The sequence below is a fragment of the Pseudorasbora parva genome, chromosome 14, assembly GCF_024679245.1.
Source record: "Pseudorasbora parva isolate DD20220531a chromosome 14, ASM2467924v1, whole genome shotgun sequence".
Taxonomy (NCBI): domain Eukaryota; kingdom Metazoa; phylum Chordata; class Actinopteri; order Cypriniformes; family Gobionidae; genus Pseudorasbora; species Pseudorasbora parva.
Genome location: NC_090185.1, coordinates 15,461,654 through 15,483,101, shown reverse-complemented (window position 1 = coordinate 15,483,101; position 21,448 = coordinate 15,461,654). Strand labels below are relative to the sequence as shown.

At 36.5% G+C, this 21,448-nt stretch overlaps 2 protein-coding genes across 4 annotated transcripts; both read left to right on the top strand.

Moving 5' to 3' along the window:
* The first annotated feature begins 4,457 nt into the window (after nucleotides 1–4,457).
* On the top strand, nucleotides 4,458–14,088 carry LOC137040152 (zinc finger protein 271-like). 3 transcript variants are annotated; one of them, XR_010897863.1, is made up of 7 exons: nucleotides 4,458–4,547; nucleotides 6,330–6,489; nucleotides 6,583–6,764; nucleotides 7,001–8,303; nucleotides 9,301–9,383; nucleotides 10,514–10,782; nucleotides 10,858–14,088. XR_010897863.1 is itself a non-coding variant. In XM_067415573.1 (6 exons), exons 3-6 carry the CDS (start codon nucleotides 6,671–6,673, stop codon nucleotides 10,594–10,596), a joined length of 1,563 nt encoding a protein of 520 aa, XP_067271674.1. In that variant the 5' UTR covers nucleotides 4,458–4,547; nucleotides 6,330–6,489; nucleotides 6,583–6,670; the 3' UTR covers nucleotides 10,597–14,088. The 3 variants fall into 3 exon arrangements, 2 of the variants coding, with proteins under 2 accessions (XP_067271674.1, XP_067271675.1); XM_067415573.1 differs by having other exon boundaries at nucleotides 10,514–14,088; XM_067415574.1 differs by lacking the exon at nucleotides 4,458–4,547 and adding an exon at nucleotides 6,202–6,242 and having other exon boundaries at nucleotides 10,514–14,088.
* A 4,948-nt stretch (nucleotides 14,089–19,036) lies between these two features.
* Nucleotides 19,037–21,312, top strand: LOC137040156 (gastrula zinc finger protein XlCGF57.1-like). Its single transcript, XM_067415582.1, has 2 exons — nucleotides 19,037–19,228; nucleotides 19,987–21,312. The coding sequence occupies exons 1-2, from the start codon at nucleotides 19,084–19,086 to the stop codon at nucleotides 21,015–21,017; spliced, it is 1,176 nt and encodes a 391-aa protein (XP_067271683.1). The 5' UTR covers nucleotides 19,037–19,083; the 3' UTR covers nucleotides 21,018–21,312.
* The last annotated feature ends 136 nt before the right edge of the window (nucleotides 21,313–21,448 follow it).

The window sequence follows — 21,448 nt, the reverse complement described above, 5'->3', positions numbered from 1 at the left end:
ACCTGAACTCAGGATTAAAGCCTGAGTTGACAGAGAAAGCTGATGATCAGCATCATGGGACCAACAAAGCCTAAATAGATTGGTTTGGTTTTGTCAACTCAAAACTAATCCTGTAACCCTGAGTTTGTTAATCAACCATCATGGTACAGGCCCCCGGTGAAGAAGGACTCCAGAGGCCTGTTGCATGAAGCTAGCTGAACAAACTCTGAGTTTCAGAGTAGGTTTAGAGTTGACAAATCAAGATAAATCCAACCTGATTAAGATCAAGTTCAACCGTTTCTCAAAGCTCGGTATAAACGTTTTCTGTCAACTTCAGGTTTAATCCAGGTTTACCAGGTTTAATCCAGAGTTAGCGATGAACTCTGAAGCGCGCGCACCTAAAAGTGTGACGTGCGGCAAACAGTCAATCACAGCGTCCGTTTGATTCACTTCTCTTCTGAAGATTGAGAGATCGTTTTGAAAATTATCATGAAATTAAATGCGTTTAGAAGGCAGGAATAAACACTTTAGGTTGATAAGGCAGCTGAAAGAATATCTGACTCTATCAATACATGATGTGAATCAAAGAAATATGCCTAATAATCATAGGTTCACAAAGAGCTCAAATTAATGTTGTTTAAAATAATTATGAATGCATGTATTGTATTTATAATACTATTTGGCTACTTGACAAATAATATAATATTTATATGAACATATTATATGAATACAAAGTGATTATAATTCATATAATAAATAATTAGCACCAAAAGATGCACAATTTTATTTCAAACGTTTTTTCATTATAAACTTATTTAATTTGGAACGCGACATACAGTGGGTGTGGCTTTATTGCATCTTTACTTGCTGCTGATTGGTCCAGTTTGGGTTTGCGATTTCAAACCCAGAATAAAATCTGCTCCAGAGCAGGTTAGCCGCCTGGATGCCAGCCGAATTGAGCCCCGCCCACAAATTTTTTAGGTCGGGCAGTTCGGTCTGGCCTCGCTCCATAGAGGAGTAAATATTCCCGAACAGACCAATGAAATCTGTTCGGACCAATGAAATCATCAGGGTGGGCTTTAGACGATGACGGGCAGATGATAAACAGTAATGTAATCATGCACGTCATCAAAGGCGCTTGGATTATATTTTTTCAAATCCTGAACGGAGAGCTTGTTTTATGCATTCACCTTCACAAGTTCTCTCAGAAATGATGATCATGTTGGGTAAGAACTCTGTGTATCATTAAATTCTTTTATTTTTTTACAACAGCGGCAAAGAGTGTTTATTCCAGCGTGTGTGCAGACAGGTTTGCCAAGTTTTTACAACAAAACCCGCCAACTACTAGCCCTAAACAATAGCTTCTCGGGGGTTCTCCAGAAAAAAAAATGGCGTTTGGGGGGTAAAATGTGTGTTATTTTGGCAAGGTTGCCTGCTAAAATTCGCACTCATGGGTCTATATATCACATAATAGTCGCTTCAACCTGCAGACATAGAAAACAACCCGCGGGGAAAAAAACGCAGACTTGGCAACACAGTGCAGTTGAACTCTGTTGACATCGCTTCGTTGCTCTGATTGGTTTTTGGTCTATCCAATTGAGGTCTTTCCTGGTTTGGTTGAAACACGCCCCATAATCACAGCCCAATGGAGCAGTTTCAGACTCATATTCTGACTAGAATTGAGTATGACCATGTCAGGCTAGGTTAGCCGTGTAGTGTCAGTTACCATGGTGATGAACACTGCTAAAAAACAATCCACCTTCTTGAGCGCGAAAAACCAGAGTTTGCTCAAACTAATCTCAAATTTACCTGGGTAGCAACTGAAACCAGCTTTGTGCAACAGGCCACTGGGTAGCAACTGAAACCAGCTTTTTGCAACAGGCCACAGAGTGCCCGCCCCCCACAATGTAGTCACATGTCAGTCTGTTTTTGTTGTCACATGTTCCTTTGTCAGTTTCCTGCCACTTGTTTGTCACCTTAGTTACCCGTATAGTTCTGTTCAGCTGTGTCTTGTTAATTATCTCATTTCTGTTTACTATTTAAGTTATTTCCTGTTCATTCACCCCTTGCCTGGTCACCGTTATGTACCGTTTGTTTTAGCATTTACATATGGTGATGTTCCAAGAGTGGTGGTGATGGTGATGGTGGTGGTGATGGGATGCAGCCTCATGAAGCATTGACGCTTTTCAGCCAATGGCCTGTTGCACAAAGCTTGTTTCCGTTGTTACGTAAGTAAGTTCAAGATTAGTTTGAGCAAACTCTTGTTTTTCGGTCTCAAGAAGGTGGATTGGTTTTTGTTTTGGTTTTGGAATGGTGGATTTTCATTTTTGGGTGAACTAACCCTTTAAGTTCAAACAGCCTGCATGCCTTTATTACTAAACATCTGGTTGGGCTAGACAAAATTATGGAAGACACCACATTTTTACAGAGATAATAGCAAGGGTTTCCCATCACATATCAGATTAGAAAGGTGTTTATTTAAAAAAAAAAAAAAATAAAAAAAAAAAAAAGTGGAAAAAAGTGTCTACCGTGTGTTTAATAATAAAATGTTTATCAGTTAGGGGTAAGTAAACAGACATGCGCTGAATTAGCGACGGTAAAATTAAGTGGGTCTAATACCATTGGACTTAAAAAGTGGGTGGATCTTGTCCCACCCACATACAATGGTTCGACACCCATGCAATAATACTACCATGTAATAAATCCTCCATAATATCAGCCGCCCTAGTTAGAAGGGATTCATTCTTTGGAAATGTAACCAGAATAGTAGACCATCATCCGAAGACTTTTGGCATACGTATTCTAATCTCACACTATTTAGTATGCACATTGGGAGACAGGGTCCAGGACTGAAATTACATTGTTTTGTTCCATCTAAACACTTTTTATTTAAATTCTTTCAAATCTGTATAAACTGTAATGACACATGCATTGGGTCATTTGTTTGTGCGCTTTATACAATTGATAATTACTCTTTTGTGACATCCAGAATGATATTATCCCTAATAAAGCGCTCCAATTAAAATGGTCTGTGTACTTTGTATTTTTTTTTTTTGTGTGGGGGTGAATTGAGAAATACTATATTATATTAAGTATGCACACACACTTAAATCTATGAAACTATGCACAGTATACCATGAATAAGGCTCAATGAGTTTAAATTGAGTTGCTGAAGTTTATTATTAGAGTAGAATGAACACGAAGTTGAAGATGTCTTAAAACTAATTATAAGTGGGATTATGTTTCCAATAAAACATACAAAGAATATGTGCGTCAACAGTATAGCTACATGAGCTGTTTACATGAGCATGGCTGCTGCTCACATACTTTCATACTGAGAGTGTGAACAAGTTTAGAGTGCTACCTGAGATGAAAACGGGATGGCCTAATCTACATGACTTCTGCAACAAACAATTTAAACTTATTCTCCTGTAACCATACACTGGCCCTGTTCTCTTTCGCTTTGCGACTCCTGTGAGTTTTGGAGTAGTCCATTTCCCACCAAGCAACATGGGTGACTGGAAGGGTTCATGTATCAAAGGGGAACACTTCTGAGCTCAAGCTTAAAAAGATTCCAGCATTAGAGCTCATGAAGTTTCAAAAAACAAGCGTCAAAAAGCCATGCTCTAATAAGTGTTTGACATTTAATAAGAACAGTAGGCAAACCTAACCTCTTGGATTGAAACAGAAATTTAACAGAAAATTAACACAATCTAACGCTCATCATTTAGTCAACTAGCATGGGGGAAAATATACGACCCATGTGGCATTTGAGACGCTTGACTATAGTTTTATTGTGTAACCTTATAACTCTAGCTACTGCCACCAAAAACATACAAGAATATAGAGCAAACATTTGGTATAATATGGAAATATGATCATCATTGTTCTCCTTTTTTTGTATCTGTTTTCTGGGTGCCAGTATAATTTACAGAGTGTTGTTGTAGGCCTACTACAAACCTTCCAACCACCAATCACTGAGGAGGAGGAGCCTTGTCAGAAGTTGTGTTAAAGTTCCACAACTTCAGCAAATGTAGAGCTCTATACTTTTGACTCCCTCTAGTGTCACTGGTCTGTAATTTTAAATGCATTTTAAAGTAGTGAACAGTTAGGCCCTGTTGTAAATTTCAACAGTTAGATATATAAAATATATAATTTACACATAAATGTAAAGCTTTATTTTGTATTTTGTCAATTTAAAGTTAAAGAAAGCTGCAAAAACTGCTATGTTGACTAAAAAAAGGTTTCATTATCAAAGTTACATTTCTGATTTCCTGATTTTTTTTCATGTTTATTTCTATTTATTTTAATTAATTTATTATAGCTATATTTAATTTATTTATTGCTTTAAATGTATTATGAATTACTTAGACTAGACTCTCTCTGTTTACTGTATCTTTAAAAAAATGTAGCCTACTTTATTGCCTTGCTTTACTTAGCGTCATCTTAAGTGTTTTTTTTAAATATATGTAATCTTCGTTAAATAAAAAGACAAAATATTTCGCCTCGCTCTGATGACGTCACATTTAGCACCCTCTCACTCAACAGCGAGCAGTCTTCTGAGTGAGGTGAGTTCATATTTACTGATTCATAAACAAGGTTGACATTTTATTCAGTCACTTCTGTATCGTTTTCATTGCTGCTGTTGTTGTGTCTCTTCTGGGGTGTGTTTGACTGAATAAACATTTAGCTTAGCGTCAATGTGAGGAACTAATGTTTAATAATTCATTGAGACATCACTGATTTTCATGTGTTTAACGTTATGTATGTTGGTGTGAATTATCGTTTCAATGTTTTGTCGCGATTATGTCACAGTCAGTGTATTCTGTGATGGGAAATCTTGAGGTCCGATGTGCAGCAGCGCTGCAGCAACACTTGAAGCAAGTCTGCAACCTTAGCCGAAAAAAATAACGGCTAACACTACGGTACACGCAGGGAAGGAGACAAGAGGCCGTTTTTGTTTTTGTCAGTAAAGAGGCTTCACACATGCTGAAGAAAGAGAAGGAAGGAAATAGCTTATCATTTAAAGATTTGACTGCCTGGACGCCAATCTTTAACATGTTTTTCGCTAAACAATGCTTTTGTTCTAAGATTTGTCTATGAGAAAAAATATTATAAGAGAAGGCAGAGTAGACTCATTTACGGCAGTAACACTAGCAACCATGTAGCAGTATAATAGGCGTTGTGTAATATTGAGTGATTGTATATTGAATAAAAGTATTGTCTAAATAAATAATTATAATAACTTGACTTGAATGACTATGAATGCCGTGTGTGCCTATAATGCTGATGTAATACATTTTAAGCAATAAAGAGAAAATTAACAATTTAATTATGAATATTGTATTGGAAACTATTGAAAAAATTACTCTCTATGGCTACCACGTTTCAACAAATAAATTTGATTGATTTATGACTGATGTGTATGCCTATTGCCTAATTATGAAATTTCAACGAATAAAGTTTTTTTTTTTAATTCAAATAAATAAAATGTATTCTTTGGCCTCCAAATTTCAATAACTAAAATACAAACACATTTTAGTGACTAGTATCACTGCCATGTATGTCTAATAACTTCTAATTAATTTTAAATATGGTTTTATGCACACTATTTGACCAATAATTTGCAGCTAAAAGAGATATTCCCACTCTTTTTCCTACTTATTACAGCACATTCCACAAACATTTGAGTTATTTTCTTAATTCTCTTTTGAGATAATCATATCCTGACTCTAATATGTCTCTACCGCAAATTTCGAATAAAGTCAAATATTTTCTTATGATTATGTAAGGCTTGTTTTAGGACCGTTTCTGTTGAGTCAATATTTTCATTCTCATTCATTATGCTGATATCTTCAGATTACCTGTATGATCAATTTATTGTTTTCAAAGCATATCCACCTAATGTGGCCAGAGAGATTAGCAGCCAGGCAGTCAAATCTTTAAATGATATGGTATTTCCTTCCTTCAGTTTATTCAGCATGTATGAAGCCTCTTTACTGACAAAAACAAAAACAGCCTCTTGTCTCCTTCCCTGCGTACCGTAGTGTTAGCCGTTTTTTTTCCGGCTAAGGTTGCAGACTTGCTTCAAGTGTTGCTGCAGCGCTGCTGGACATCGCACATCAAGAATTCCCCTCACAGACTACACTGACTGTTACATAATCGAGAGTCATGTACCACTTTCCCAAAAAATGTATGTTTTTTACATCCCCAGAAAATGTGAATAATTAATCCTGTATATGCTTTACATCTTCGACATCTAGGTGATACATTAGGGTATATCTTAACTTAGTGGAGTGAGGTACATCCTGTGCACACATTTGTAGTTTTGTTCTGTTATTTTGTTACAGATAAAAACATTCTTACAAATAGACAGAGCAGACGGCAAGGTCTGGATTGGAGAACAGAGGAGTTAACATAGAAATTTTTACAGAACCTCTTTATATCTTGCCAAACCCAAAGTTGATTATTTTTCTATATTTCTTTAATGCAATCATATTGCAGATAAAGGTAAGAATAAAAACATTCAGTAATTTCACATTTCTGAACACAAAATATAAATGTTTAAATGTGTGAATTAATTAAACTATTGTATTTTTATAGATTTTGATCATACTTTACCAACAAATGTTGGAATATTCCCATCAAGTGAAGAACATTTTATGAGAGATTATGAAAGAACTGTGAGAACATGAATTATCCTGAACCCTATAGAATAAAACATGAAGATCCAGAAAAACAAAGAGGCGATCCAGAACCCCACAGAATAAAGCAGGAAGAGGAAGGTTGGTGTTTAATCTTGATTATTTACTAATGATGCTGAAGTTCATTAAGATTATAAAGCAATTCAGTAGATTAAGTGGTTTTAGATAGAAATGTCATAAAACTTGAAATTGCACTGAAGTAGCAAGTTAATATAAATGAACCCTTTCCATGAGCTGGATACTGGTAATGTCATACTCTCTTTTTTAAATTTTGAGTTCTGAATGTTTAAAATGAACTTTGTTTACTTTCATTTTAGATGTGATAGAAGAGAACAAGGAGGGTGAAGAAATTAGGGAAGCAGACGAACAATGTGTCAAAACTGAAGAAAGTTGCTCACAGACTGAAAATAATTTTCAACTGAAAAAAGAAGCTAACAAATCTTTTACCTGCTCTCAGTGTGAAAAGAGTTTCCCATATAAGAAAAGTCTTAAACTTCACTTAAGAATTCATAGTGGTGAGAAGCCTTTCACATGTGATCAGTGTGGGAAGAGTTTCACACTAAAAGGAAACCTTAAGAAGCACACAGCAGTCCACACTGGAGAGAGGCCACACACATGTGATCAGTGTGGGAAGAGTTTCACGCGAAAAGGAAACCTTAAAGAACACATGAAAATCCACACTGAAGAGAAGCCATATTCCTGTGATCTGTGTGGTAAAAACTTTGTTGGTGCAGATGCACTGAAGAACCACCTGAACATTCATTCAAATGAGAAGCCTCATGTGTGTCCTTTGTGTGGAAAAAACTTCAGTCAGCTGGCTGCTTTAAAATTACACCAGAAAAGAAGACATAGCGGTGTAAAGAATTATATGTGCTTTGATTGTGGGAAGACCTTCTTTAAAAATGTCGAATTGAAAAAGCATCAGAGAACTCACACTGGAGAAAAACCTTACAAGTGTTCACACTGTGACAAGAGATTCAGTCAGTTAGGAAACATGAAAACACATGAGAAGACCCACACTGGAGAGAAGCCGTACACTTGTGATCAGTGCGGGAAGAGTTTCACACACAAAGGAACCCTTAATGACCACATGAATATCCACACTGGAGAGAAGCCTTACGAATGCAATCAGTGTGGGATGCGTTTCAAACATGTAAGCGCTTTTAAATCACATCTGTATTCTCATTCTGGAGAAAGAAAATATTTCTGTTATCAGTGTGGTAAAAACTTTTTTGGGGCAGATACCCTGAAGAAGCACCTGAAAGTTCATGCAAGTGACAAACCTTACATGTGTTCTTCATGTGGAAAGAATTTTAAATGGCTGGGTGCTTTTAAAATACACCAGAAAATACATACCGGTTTTGATGCACATGCATGCGTTGAGTGTTTGAGGACATTTACTACGGCTAACAAACTGAAACGTCACCAGAGAGTTCACACTGGAGAAAAACCTTACAAGTGTTCACACTGTGACAAGAGATTCAATCAGTCACAACATCTGAAAGCTCATGAGAGGATCCACACCGGAGAGAAGCCGTATCACTGCCACGCATGTCGGAAGAGTTTCACTCAATTAGCTACTCTGCTCACTCATGCAAAAAATAGCTGTCCAAATTCACGGTATGTACTTTCAGAATGTATTTTCAGAATCTGCATCCTCTCCAAATATGATGCAATAAGTGAAAAAAAATCTCTTGTATAAATCTGAGTTTGTCTTAACTGCTGTAGTGTGTTGCAGGACATATTCTTGATGGCTTAGTTTCTATTATTTGTCTACCATGAAAATGTATTTGTCATAAATCCCTCTCCAAATAACAATGTTAAACATCATATATGCTGTACCATGACTGGACTGGACTTATGACTAAAAATCAGTAGAATCTTGTCATTCACATGTTGTTGGGACATGGGGTGAGATTCATATAAACTCAAATATGGAGATTCAGCTGAAACCATTAGATTTGGTAGATTTGAACCAAATTCATATAGATTTGACAAATTTAAAGGAATAGTTCACCCAGAAATTCATTAAGTACTCACACTTGTGTCGTTCCAAACCCATAAGACTTTCGTTAGATTTGGAACACAAATGACAATCTTTTTTGATGAAATCTGAGTGCTTTCTCTCCCTCCATTGACAGCTAAGCAACACTTTGATGCTTCAAAAAGTTCATAAAGCTAGTCCATATTTATTGAGCACTTTATTCCACATTTTCTGAAGAGACAATCACTTTATATGATGAATAGATTGAATTTAGACTTTTATTCACCTATAATATTCATCAACTCACACATCTGTTGTGGTAAACAATCTCAAGTATGTTTGTTTGATGTGAGAACCATCGAGGTTCATTCTCGTGTTAAGCAGAATTTAAATTTTTTGGGTGAACTGTCCCTTTAAGATAAAAATGAACAAAAAACAAAACAAAACAAACTTTGACAAAAATGTATGATCCATTTTATTAAGCTTTAGTAGAAATTCTTGAGTCACATGATCACTCATGAGTATGTCACTCATTTACATACACGTGATTAGTCAGTAAGAATGAGTGTGAAATCTGAAATGTTGAATATTTATCTTGTGTCTTTTTTTTGTGTTGTATACTGTTTTTGGCAGAACAATGACAGAGATCACAGTTACACTGGAAGAAGATGATGTTGAGGAGTGGACAGTTCTCCATGATACTGAAGAACAAATAGGTTGGCGTTTATTCTTGATTTCTTATTAGTAATGTTGAAGAATATTATGGTGACTAATTGATCCAGGCGGCTGACCTTGATCAAAATTAAACTTCTACAAATCATTCTGTGATTTTAATCATTTTCCTAATTTGGTGGCATAAGCACATTGAATTAGGCTCAGTCTGAAAACTTGTATGCAGCATTGACAAATAAAAAAATGTCAGATTGTGCATGGGTAGTTAACAGACAAAAAAAGAAGAGCCTCCCTTTATAATCACAAAGGCCCTGGTCAGACGGAACATGTTTTTCAGGAATTTTTTTTTGTTGACTTTTTTTATTTTTATTAAGAAAAGAGCAGTGCGGTGCGTTTTTTTAAGTTGCTAGACAACCCCCAAATCAGCTGTCCTGTCAGTCTAATCAAGGAAAACGTCACCACAACAGAAGGCCCGCCTCTCCATTCATTTGATTGGACAATGTAAAAAAACGACTTCAGGCGTTTTGAGCACAAAAACGTGTGGTGCATCAGGCGGCTAAAACGCGAGGCGCCTCGCATATACAGCGCACAAAACTCTCTGCCAATAGAGGGTATGCATTGATGCCACTTTTACCCCGCAACACGCCCCCCTCAGCCAGGACTGAGTGGGAGAAAAGCTTCTGAGTGACTGGAGTTTTGTGTTTATTTTCCCACAGCATTCACACTGTAGTGTAAACCAATGCTGCTCTCATTCCGCACTCACTCAAACTGACGGTGACGTACAAACCCTTTATAGCAGGGGTGTCCATCTTAGTTCCTGGAGGGCTACAGCCCTGCAGAGTTTAGCTCCAACTCTGTTCCAACACACATACCTCTAGTTTTCAAATAAGCCTATAGGACTTTATTAACTCTGCAGGGCTGTGGCCCTCCAGGAACTGAGTTTGACACCCCTGCTCTATAGAAAACAATTTAAAAAAGGCACCTCTTAATGCATCTCAACCTTTAATGCATCTCTCAATGCATTAAAAGATTTGTGTTGAACAAAATAAAACTTTGTGCAATTTTAGCTGTGTTAAGCAGTTGCCTATTTCTATTATATCCCTTTCCCTTCACATTTATCTCAGATTTTTTCTATGATTTACTGAAAATTAACAAATTTTAACTTTCATTTTAGAACTGATGGAAGAGAATAAGGAAAGCGAAGAACTGGGTGAAAAGAAGGAGAAAATCAATGTCAATACTGGAGAAAAATCGTAGCTGCTCACACAGACTGGGAGTCGTTTTTTACTTAAAAGGAGTAAAAAAAACCTGCTCATCTTGGAAAGTTTCCCATGCAAAAAAAGGCTTAAACTTCACATTCCTTTCACATGGGATTAGTGTGGGAAGACTTTGACATTAAAAGGAAACGCATGAAAATCCACTCTAGAGAGATCCCACACACATGTAAGTGCTTTTAATTTACATCTGGAGAAAGGTTATTTAACTGTGACCAGTGTGGTAAATTTCTGTTTTGGGCAGATTCCCTGAAGAAGCACCTGAAAGTTCATTCAAAGGACGTGTGTTCTTTGTGTGGAAAGAGTTTTTCATGACTGGATACACCAGAAAAGAGACAGTGGTGTAAAGTATCATATGAGGTTTGATTGTGGGAAGTCCTTGTTTAAAGATTTAGTCAGCTTCAGATCTTCTGAGGGGAGGTGAGTAGTTCACAGTGCTTCACATTTTCAATCACGGCAACTCTCAAAATAGAATTAACAGCATTTATTGCAGCCCTCTATGCACACCTTGGCAATAGAATTGCCATTGGCTAGTTTTGTTTTGTTTGTTTACTTGCCAGATAATTTTATATTAATAATATTAGTAAGATAAACAATTCTACTACTTATAACAATATACAACACACTAAGGATTGATGAGCTGCTGAGTGCATGAATATTAATGAAGTTGTCAGCATTCGATCTGAGTTATTTGCTGACTTCAAAAGAGGGACGGCAATAGATAGCCAGCACCAGCCAATGAGATTGCTATTTGTTCATTAGTTCTGCAGAGAAACTGGCATATCTTTAGCTTATTCCATTATTTTTTACAGAAAAAGCAAAGAACATCATTTACATGTAAGTCATAGACTATCTTTGCGTGTGTGTGAGAAACATAGTGCTCTCTGCAAAGTGACGGCGAGTCATGTGCCTTCACCCTATAGTTTACACTGTCAAATGCAGATACACTAGTGAGCATCCTTTGAGCTGAAATAAATAAATGTATACTTAGCCTCTAGCACACACTGGAAAGTAAAATCTACGAGTTTATTAGCCAATGGCTAGTGATATAGATTATTTAGTTGCCCAGAGTGAAGATCTTTTTTATTGCATTGTAGTGTGGGTAGAATTGGTCTTGGCGGACTAAATCTTCTATACTGATGCTGCTGGCATTAGGAAAGGCTAACCACTCTGAAAAATGCTCAGAATTACAAGAATTATGATACAGGATGCTGCATGGTAAAGTAATGAGAACCCTCGTACCTGACAAGCCAGACCCACATCGAGATGTTTGATCTGGAAACTCACTATTGACAGGGCTCAATCCGAGGGGCGGGATAAACGGTTATCTTTCAAACTCCCTCTGCACAAAATTGGATAGCACTACAACCAAACAGAGCAACGTGAAGCGGAGCTAGTTGATAGATTAAACTTTCGCCGTATCCGGTCGGCAAAACTCTGAACACATCTTCCCTTTTTAAGAATTCAGTGCCGTTCTTTGTTCTTTCCTCGGAGATAAGCTTAACTCCAAGTCTTCCAGAGTCACGGTCAAAGCTGATTCGAAAAACCGCCGTTCGCCAGCTTCTATGTTTACTAGAAGCACGCAAGCACAACTCTGCCATCATTATGTTAAGCCCCGCCCACCAACTCTATACACGATGAGACTGGCCTGACCCGAGTTTGGTATTTACAGCTCATAACTGTATTGAGAGTTGCTAGACGACACTCGCTGCGTCTAGATTTCTAGGCTACTGGGTAAGAGTAGGGTGAAAAGATTACCATAGCTTGCAGTACTGATCTTGCGCAGCCAGAACTCTGACTCAGACCTTCAGACTGATGGCAGAATGTCTGGACTCTGTCACAGCTTTCATTAGTCAAGGGTCACCCAAGAGGTTGTGTGCCATATGCATCAGACGTTCAGCCAACGGTCCATGGGCGTGACGTCTAAGGCTGAGACTAGTACTGAGCTGAAGCAGGGCTGGGCGTAAATTAATTGAGTTGCTTAGAAAGGCAAGAGAGATTGATTAGCTGTGCTGATAGATTTAATAGAACCAATCAGATGCTCATAAGAGTTTCGTGACTCAACTGTGTATTAATAAAGTCATACAAAAACAAATGTATTTGTAAAAATAGTTTTTCAGATGATGACAAATGACAACTCAATCTCTCTTGCCTTCCATGAATAGTTTTAATAGCATGAATAATAGCAGTTTTGAATAGATGAACAGGGCTTCACCTATTAATAATGTAATATCCTATTCATCAGTCATGTAAAATAAGTTTAAAATAAAATCAGTTGTTGGTTTCCCATCTGAAAACAGTAGATGACCTTTGTGTATTCTGACATACTTGGGTGTGATTGTCAGATCTATGATGACCCAACTTCCAGAGAATATTTACTTGTTTTGTTATTAATTCAATTGATCGTTATATAGGGGAATGATTCAAGAGTGTTAACTTTGTTCTTATTTCATTCTGCTGTCTGTAGCTATGAAACATGCAAGACTAACTACAGCACATTCTGGCTGAACTAATAGATTAGTTTAATTGACCAAAGCCCACTGTGGGTCTCACTTAGACTCAGAATCTGAGCAGGTACAGTGTGTGCTTGTCACAGAATTTCTGTTTCTTGCCTTTGAAAATAACTGGTTTGTAAAGCATTTCAAATAGGCAACAAATACTCAACTTTAGCAGTAAATATATTACATTTCATTCCATTTTGTTGACTCTCAACAAATTTTGTTTGTCAACTGATTTTTTTTATCACTGTTGTTCTGAATATTAAAGTGGCCATATTGTCCATCTGCAGGTTTTTTTTCTTTCTGAAAATGCACTTCTAGATTTTAAATGTTGCCTGTAGCTCCCTCTGGCATTGTCTGTCTTACACAAATTCAGTATTATAAATGTCTATATGCATTATTGCTTATGAGTAGTAATACTCCAATATACTTCAAGCAAAATCTAAGAACAAACTGATGTGATGTAATTTGAAATAAAATCAGGCCAAAACAAGTTTGTTTTGTGTTTGTTTGAGGAATTCAAAACAGCCTGCCAAAGCGACATTTTGGAAAATGTAGCTCCGGTGTCATGACAAATCCTGTCCCCCTGTGAAATCGTGTCCGCTGGTAGCGGTTTTAAATGCCTGATCAAAAGTTGTTATGCATGGTTCTGGACAATTAATTGTTTGAAAATAACTAAATAATAAACTAATAAACTATGAATTCATTGCCATAATAAGTACACACGCAAAACATTTATTTAAAATATTTAATTGATTGCTATAATGGGAGCAAAAACATGTTCTGAATTATATACTTATATAAGCACTTATAGCTTCAGTTATAAACTACTAATACATGAAACATGTGCTTTGTAAGACATTAAAGACTATTTTAACACAATTTAAACAGCAAAAATCAAAACGCGATTGTGTAAGAATTGTAATCAGGCTCTGAACAGATTACCTATTAAAATTTCTTTCAGCCAATAGAATCGCTCTTGGATTTCACAGGGGGACAGGATTTTTCATGACACCGGCTGGTAAACACCTTCATACTTCCATTGGTCAGTGGCAATAACGTAATGTGTGCTTTGAGGCTCCGCCTTCTTTAACATGAAAATCTTAGGCTGGTTCGACTTCATCAGCAATGCGCAGACCAATCGGCGGCTGACTAGAAGCAGCCGTTAGAAATTTTGTCCGACTTGAGGCAGTGCCGTCGGCACGTGAGTGTGACGTATGTCAACAAAGTACCGCGAGAGTGATACGAGACCAGCCGGCTGATACAGCTGGTGCAGTTTCAAGAGCAGCTGCACCAGGCTGCAGGAGATCTGATGAAGCATGACAGCGATCATGTGTGTTTCGTGTTTATTCTAAAAACTTTTGCTCCACTAATGCGGCCAATTTTTTTTTTTTTATAACAGTTAAACCTCTTTTCATGTAGTCGCAATGATATATTGTCATGTGTATCAAACTAAAACTGATAAAAAAAATCCCCACCAGATCTACACTGTCAGAAAAAAAGATACATTGCTGACACTGGGGCGGTACCCTAAGGTACAAAACAGAAAAGGTACTAATATGTACCTTTAAGGCACTAATATGCACTCTTAAAGTACTGATGTGTACCCTTTAAGGTACTAATATGTACCATTTAGGGTTGAGTAAGGTACAAAGATAAAGTAACTTTTTACTTTTGTACCTTTTTTTCTGAGAGTGTACACAAACATTGATCACATCTCTATGGAAGCTAGTTTCCGACACAGAATAAAACAATTTAAAAGACAATTGAGACTTTTTTTTATCTCACAATTTGGACTTTTTTTCTCTCGTGATTTCGCATATAATAATAATAATACATCATTGCATAACAGTAAGATCAAGTGCAAAAATGCTTTGTAATGAGAGCATGAAAAAATAAATTAAAAGATCTAGGTTTTAGTTTTTCAAATCATCTTCTATTACAACAAAAAGTTTTGTTGTATTTTTACTTTTACTAACGGAGACAGAAATGTTTATAGATTCTTCGGTTTCCGAGTCGTTCTTTTGTCACGTGACCGCTTCCCAGCTCAATGTCTTACAACAAATACATTTGTATTATTGACTGTATGTTCTATTATAGTTTTATAACCATACTTATCAAAAGATGTGCAATAAACATTTTCTGAAAAAAAAAGTCCGCCCAGTTCTTGTTTCTTGTCTCTTTTTTTTATTGTTTAATGTTTCTTGAGGATATGTGTTGTGTGGGTTTACATGTAACTTTTCAGTTAAAAAGACAGCTTGTAAACTTTTTATGTGATTTATCATGGACTAATAAACAATTATTAATCCTAAATACATAACACACTTCTAGTTTCTATCCTGAATAATAACGCAAAGGATCATAAGACAACGATGTATCATTTGATATCATAAATTACTACTGATCCAAAATTAGTAATAGACAACTCAATAATTTTTTTTAATTATTTATTCTCTTTTTTATTGTTATTGCCTATGCTATGATATTTTCTGAAGATTTCACAGTAGAATCCACTGTAATTAAGTACCTTTGCGTTTATCAAAGGATTTCCCCATCATACGGCTGAAGTTTAAGACTGTATCATTATAATAATTAAATTTAAAAAACTGGGCCTGTTGTATGGAAAAGTCCCAAAAAGTTGGACATTGATGTATGGGACACAGATGGTCAGCCTTGAGAGAAACCATTATCTAAGAGGTTTTTTGAAAGAGGAAAAACTGGGGATTTCCCACCAATAAATCTAAATGATGCAATGGTTTGCATATAATTGTGGCAAAACTATAAGGTGGAGCAAAAAGAAAAGACAGATAGAAGGATGCTCATTGGATGTAAAGTTATGGTAAAACAATATGACATGTCATATTAAAGATTCATTTAACGAATCGTTTATTGGAGATAAGCTCTCCACACGGGAACTTTCAGCTTACTATTGGGATGTAGAATGGTCCGTCGACAGCTCCTGTTAACGGGGCAGCCCAGATATACAACCTAGCAACTGAGAAGACCCCACTGAAGTACTCCGTCTAAATACTTAGAAGAGCCATTCGAGATCTTTTAAGAACATCATCAAAAGTAAGTAAATATGCTCTTTAGGAAAATGTTACTATATGGTGATGTGAGACATGTAACATGATCATTCTCTGTAAACCAATTAGACGTAAACATGAGAATTCATCAGATCTTTTTAACTCAGCCTCATGTCGTTCCCTATCTTCAGAACACAAATTAAAATATTTTTGATAGGAGCTCCCAAGCCCCTCCATGGACAGCTATTTAATGAAATGTTTTTGCACACAAAAATATTCTCATCACATCATAAAAAAGTCGCCAAGAGCCACGGGATTTAATATAGATACATATATGTATGTGTGTTTTTACTCTCATAGTAGCTCTCATTGAAATACACCCCATTGACATGCGTTATACGAGCAACGGTTGGAGTTAAAAGTCTTCTTTTGTGTTCTACTAAAGAAACAAACACCTACATCTTGGATGCCCTATGGTAAGCAGATAAACATAACATTTTCATTTTTGGGTGAACTATCCCTTTAATGAACAATATCACTGCTCTCTCTGTGGAAGGAGTTTTTCTTCTCTATGCAGCCATACGAAAACCAAATGTCAGAAATCGCAGTAATTCACGTTCAGATTCAGCTTTTTCTAATTAAAATCAAACGTGCCATATGACAACCCTCTTCTATGTAAATCGCAACAAAAAAAAATCCAAAGTTTATCACAGTTAACGAAGTTCATCTTCAAGACCAGTTTCAATTCAAGGAAATATAGGATTCTCCCAAAATAAAAATATAAAATAGGCGTTTTCATCTAAAAAATACAATCAACTACTGATGGATATATATTAGGCTACTTGTGTTCTCATTTTGCCACCTTTAGTTTGTTTCCATGGTTACTGATTTCAATCACAGCTGTCTCAGTTTGCTTTATTTAAGCCCTCAGTTCTTTGTTCGGGGTCACCAGTTTTCAAGTTAAAACAACTGTTGTAAAATTAATGACGTTTTTGTTTCTCCACTCCATCTTTACAGTTACAGCTGTGACAAAAGACAAGCATCAACTCAGCATGCAGTCCTTACTTTTATGTTCATGTTTTATATGATTATATTTGTCCTTTATTTATCTTTTGACATTTACCTTTGTAAATATGTTACTTGATAGTTAGTCTACTTTGCAGAATTTTAAGTTTTAAAATTCACTGAGAAAGATCTCATCTTGTAAACACTTTACACTCCAGCTCAGGAGGTGGCGGTATGCGCCTAAAAGCCGCTACCCGCCAGTAAGAAGAAGTTGATGTTAAGTCCTCTGAGCGCTAGGTACATTTTATGCGTCTCGTATTGTGAGTAGTAATACCATTATATAGTAGTTTTATACTCTTTTGGCAGCATCCTGACTGAAATAATAGCCTACCTCAAACACAAAGTGAAATCTGCTGATGATCAAGATTGTTTCAGACTTGAGTACGCTGCCTTCACGTGCTATATTTAGTATATCACACTTCTGAAGACTTGAGGACGGACGTTTATGTCCAATTTATTATTTATTTTTTTAAACTAGGAAACTAGTAAATTGGATAATTCCCATAGCACATGAAGGCATCATAATAGGCTACTATAAACAGAGCTGCTGAAAACATTTCCAAATTATTGATTATGCCAATGTGTTCAGATCACCTGTAAATTGCCACTTAAAGCTCATTTCGTTGTTGCAATCAGTGCTGGGTGTAAATAAAATTAGTAAGTAAATTAATAACTTTTCTCTTGAAAATTACTCTTATTTTTTCTATAATTTAATTACTTCTACTAGCATTAAATACTGAATAGACAATTCTACATAAAACAAAAGTGGATTTAACATCTAATGTTAAAATATATGCTTTTGATATAACCTTATAAATTATTTTGGTAAGAAGGAATAATTTATGCATTTATTTGAAAACAATTAAAAGCACAGTTTTGATGAAGATGTAATTAATGTCATTTTTTGAGTAACTTTTTATATTATTGTTTAAAATAAAATAAAACAATTCCATAACTTTAATGGATAGATAGTCAAACTCAACACAAATGAATGAAATGCCAATTAAGGAAAATGTAAATTGTATAACTGATTTATATTTGCAGATCTGCTTCTGTTACACAGCAATTCATTTTCAATGAAGCTCCCCCCACAGTAATTCACTAATAAATGCAGGGAATATTGCTGTATTGCTACAAGTGAAGAAGACAACATTTATGAAAGAACATTGAAAACATGAATGATAGCAGGAAGATACCGAAGAACAAAGAGGTGATCCAATGCCCTGCAGAATAAAACAAGAAGATGCTGGAGAACAAAGAGGTGATCCAGAACCCTGCAAAATAATGCAAGAATATACCGAAGAACAAAGAGGTGGTCCAGAACCCTGCAAAATAAAGCAAGAATATACTGAAGAACAAAGAGGTGGTCCCGAACCCTGCAAAATAATGCAAGAATATACTGAAGAACAAAGAGGTGGTCCCGAACCCTGCAAAATAATGCAAGAATATACCGAAGAACAAAGAGGTGGTCCAGAACCCTGCAAAATAATGCAAGAATATACCGAAGAACAAAGAGGTGGTCCAGAACCCTGCAAAATAATGCAAGAATATACCGAAGAACAAAGAGGTGGTCCAGAACCCTGCAAAATAAAGCAAGAATATACTGAAGAACAAAGAGGTGGTCCCGAACCCTGCAAAATAATGCAAGAATATACCGAAGAACAAAGAGGTGGTCCAGAACCCTGCAAAATAAAGCAAGAATATACTGAAGAACAAAGAGGTGGTCCCGAACCCTGCAAAATAATGCAAGAATATACTGAAGAACAAAGAGGTGGTCCCGAACCCTGCAAAATAATGCAAGAATATACCGAAGAACAAAGAGGTGGTCCAGAACCCTGCAAAATAAAGCAAGAATATACTGAAGAACAAAGAGGTCATCCAATGCCCTGCAGAATAAAACAAGAAGATACTGAAGAACAAAGAGATGGCCCAGAACACTGCATAATAAAGCAGGAAGATACTGAAGAACAAATAGGTGATCCAGAACCCTGCAGAATAAAACATCAAGATACTGAAGAACAAATAGGTTGGTGTTTATTTACAATTCTTCATTAATGATGCAGAAGAACATTAAGGCTATAAAATTTAAAGCAGTTTGTCAGATTTAATGGTAATGTAATAAGAACAGTCATAAGAACTGTGAAACAGTTAAAGAAGCAAATCATATTCTGGGTACAAAATGGAGCCAACTTTCAACAAACTCAGCTTTCTTTTAAGACTCACCTCAACTTTTCCCTCGAATATTCGGTGTTGATTACTACTAAAGCTTCAAAGCTCAAAAATAGTATTTGGACCAGCCCTACTAGCACACATGCTTCCAAATGTTTTTTGAGGATTAATTCTTACCTAGAACTGATTCATATTAGCATTTTGGAAATTAATTACCAATTACACACATATCAGACATGGCATACTTTCTATAAACTATAAAAAAAATAGTTATGGCATGAATAATAAGTGGAACTTTTTTAATTGCTAGAATGTTTAAACTGGCAAGGTTTTTCATTATTTTTAGTAATTAAAGCAAAGAAAGTTATCGACAGTGTATACTGTGTAAATCCGGTAGAACTGGAACAATTTGTCGATAAAATCAATAATAATCGATAATGAAAATCATTGTAAACGATTCTCATTTTAAATTAGTCAGGTCTGCCCTTTGAGCACTATTCCCCTTTCCACTAGTAATGCCAAATTACAGCACTGGATAATGCATTTTATGGACAAAATGTGCATCTTGAATTTTTTGTATGATTTACTGAAAATTAAATCTTTATTTCATTTTAGACCACATGAAAATCCACACTGGAGAGAAGCTGCACACATGTGATCAGTGTGGGAAGAGTTACAGAAAAAAAGGAGGCCTTAGGAAACACATGAAATGCCATACTAGAGAGAAGCCGTACTCATGTGATCGGTGTGGGAAGAGTTTTAGACAGGCTGGCACTTTTACATCACATCTGTGTTCTCATTCTGGAGAAAGACCATATAACTGTGTTCAATGTGGTAAAAACTTTGTTAAGGCAGATTCCCTGAAGAACCACCTGGAAATTCATTTAAAGGAGAAACCTCATTTGTGTTCTTTGTGTGGAAAAAGTTTTAGTGAGCGGAGTGCCTTAAAAACACACCTGGAAAGACACAGCGGTGTGAAGAATCATATGTGCTTTGATTGTGGGAATATCTTTTTTGATGCTGCTCAACTGAAACGCCACCAGAGAACTCACACTGGAGAAAAACCTTACAAGTGTTCACACTGTGACAAGGGATTCAGTCAGTCAGAACATCTGAAAACACATGAGAGGGTCCACACCGGAGAGAAGCCTTTCACATGTGTTCAGTGCGGGAAGAGTTTTGCGCGAAAAGGACACCTTAAGGGTCACATGAAAATCCACACTGGAGAGAAACCGCACACATGTGATCAGTGTGGCAAGAGTTTTGCACATACAGGCACCCTTAAGAATCACATGAATATCCACACTGGAGAGAAACCACACACATGTGATCAATGTGGGAAGAGTTTTGCTCAAAAAGGACCCCTTAAGAGTCACATGAATATCCACACTGGAGAGAAACCACACACATGTAATCAGTGTGGCAAGAGTTTTGCACAAATTAGTACCCTTAGGAGTCACATGAATATCCACACTGGAGAGAAGCCGTACCCATGTATTCAGTGTGGCAAGAGTTTTGCACAAATTGGTACCCTTAAAAGTCACATGAATATCCACACTGGAGGTTATCACTGCCCTCCGTGTGGGAAAAGTTTTGCTCGGTTGAATTCTCTACTCAATCATGCAAAAAACAAATGTCTAAAGTAAGCAGTTCATCTTTAGATCCAGCAAGTGAACAAAGTTCATCTTTAAGGGTTGGGACACACCAAACTGATGCCAAAGAACTAAGTGTTTTCGCCTGCGTCTGGGCCAAAAAGCTGCACCTGAACACACTAAAGGACTCTAGCCGACTGTCAACTAGCATGTGTGTTCTGCTCCTACGTGTAAAGGAGATGTCTATTTCTGCAGATATATTCGTCAATAAAAAAAAAAGGAAACCAACGCTGCAGATACACAAACCGCAAACAAAGCAGTGCATGTTTACCGTAGTGAATACACACAGAAAAATAGGGTGTCAAAATTGTACCTTTAGGGGTACAACAGCTTGTCGCTGGGGCAGTACCCTTAAAATGACAACTTTGTACCATTTTTACCACAAAAAGGTTCATAGTAGTACCTTAAGGTATGCATTTGTACTC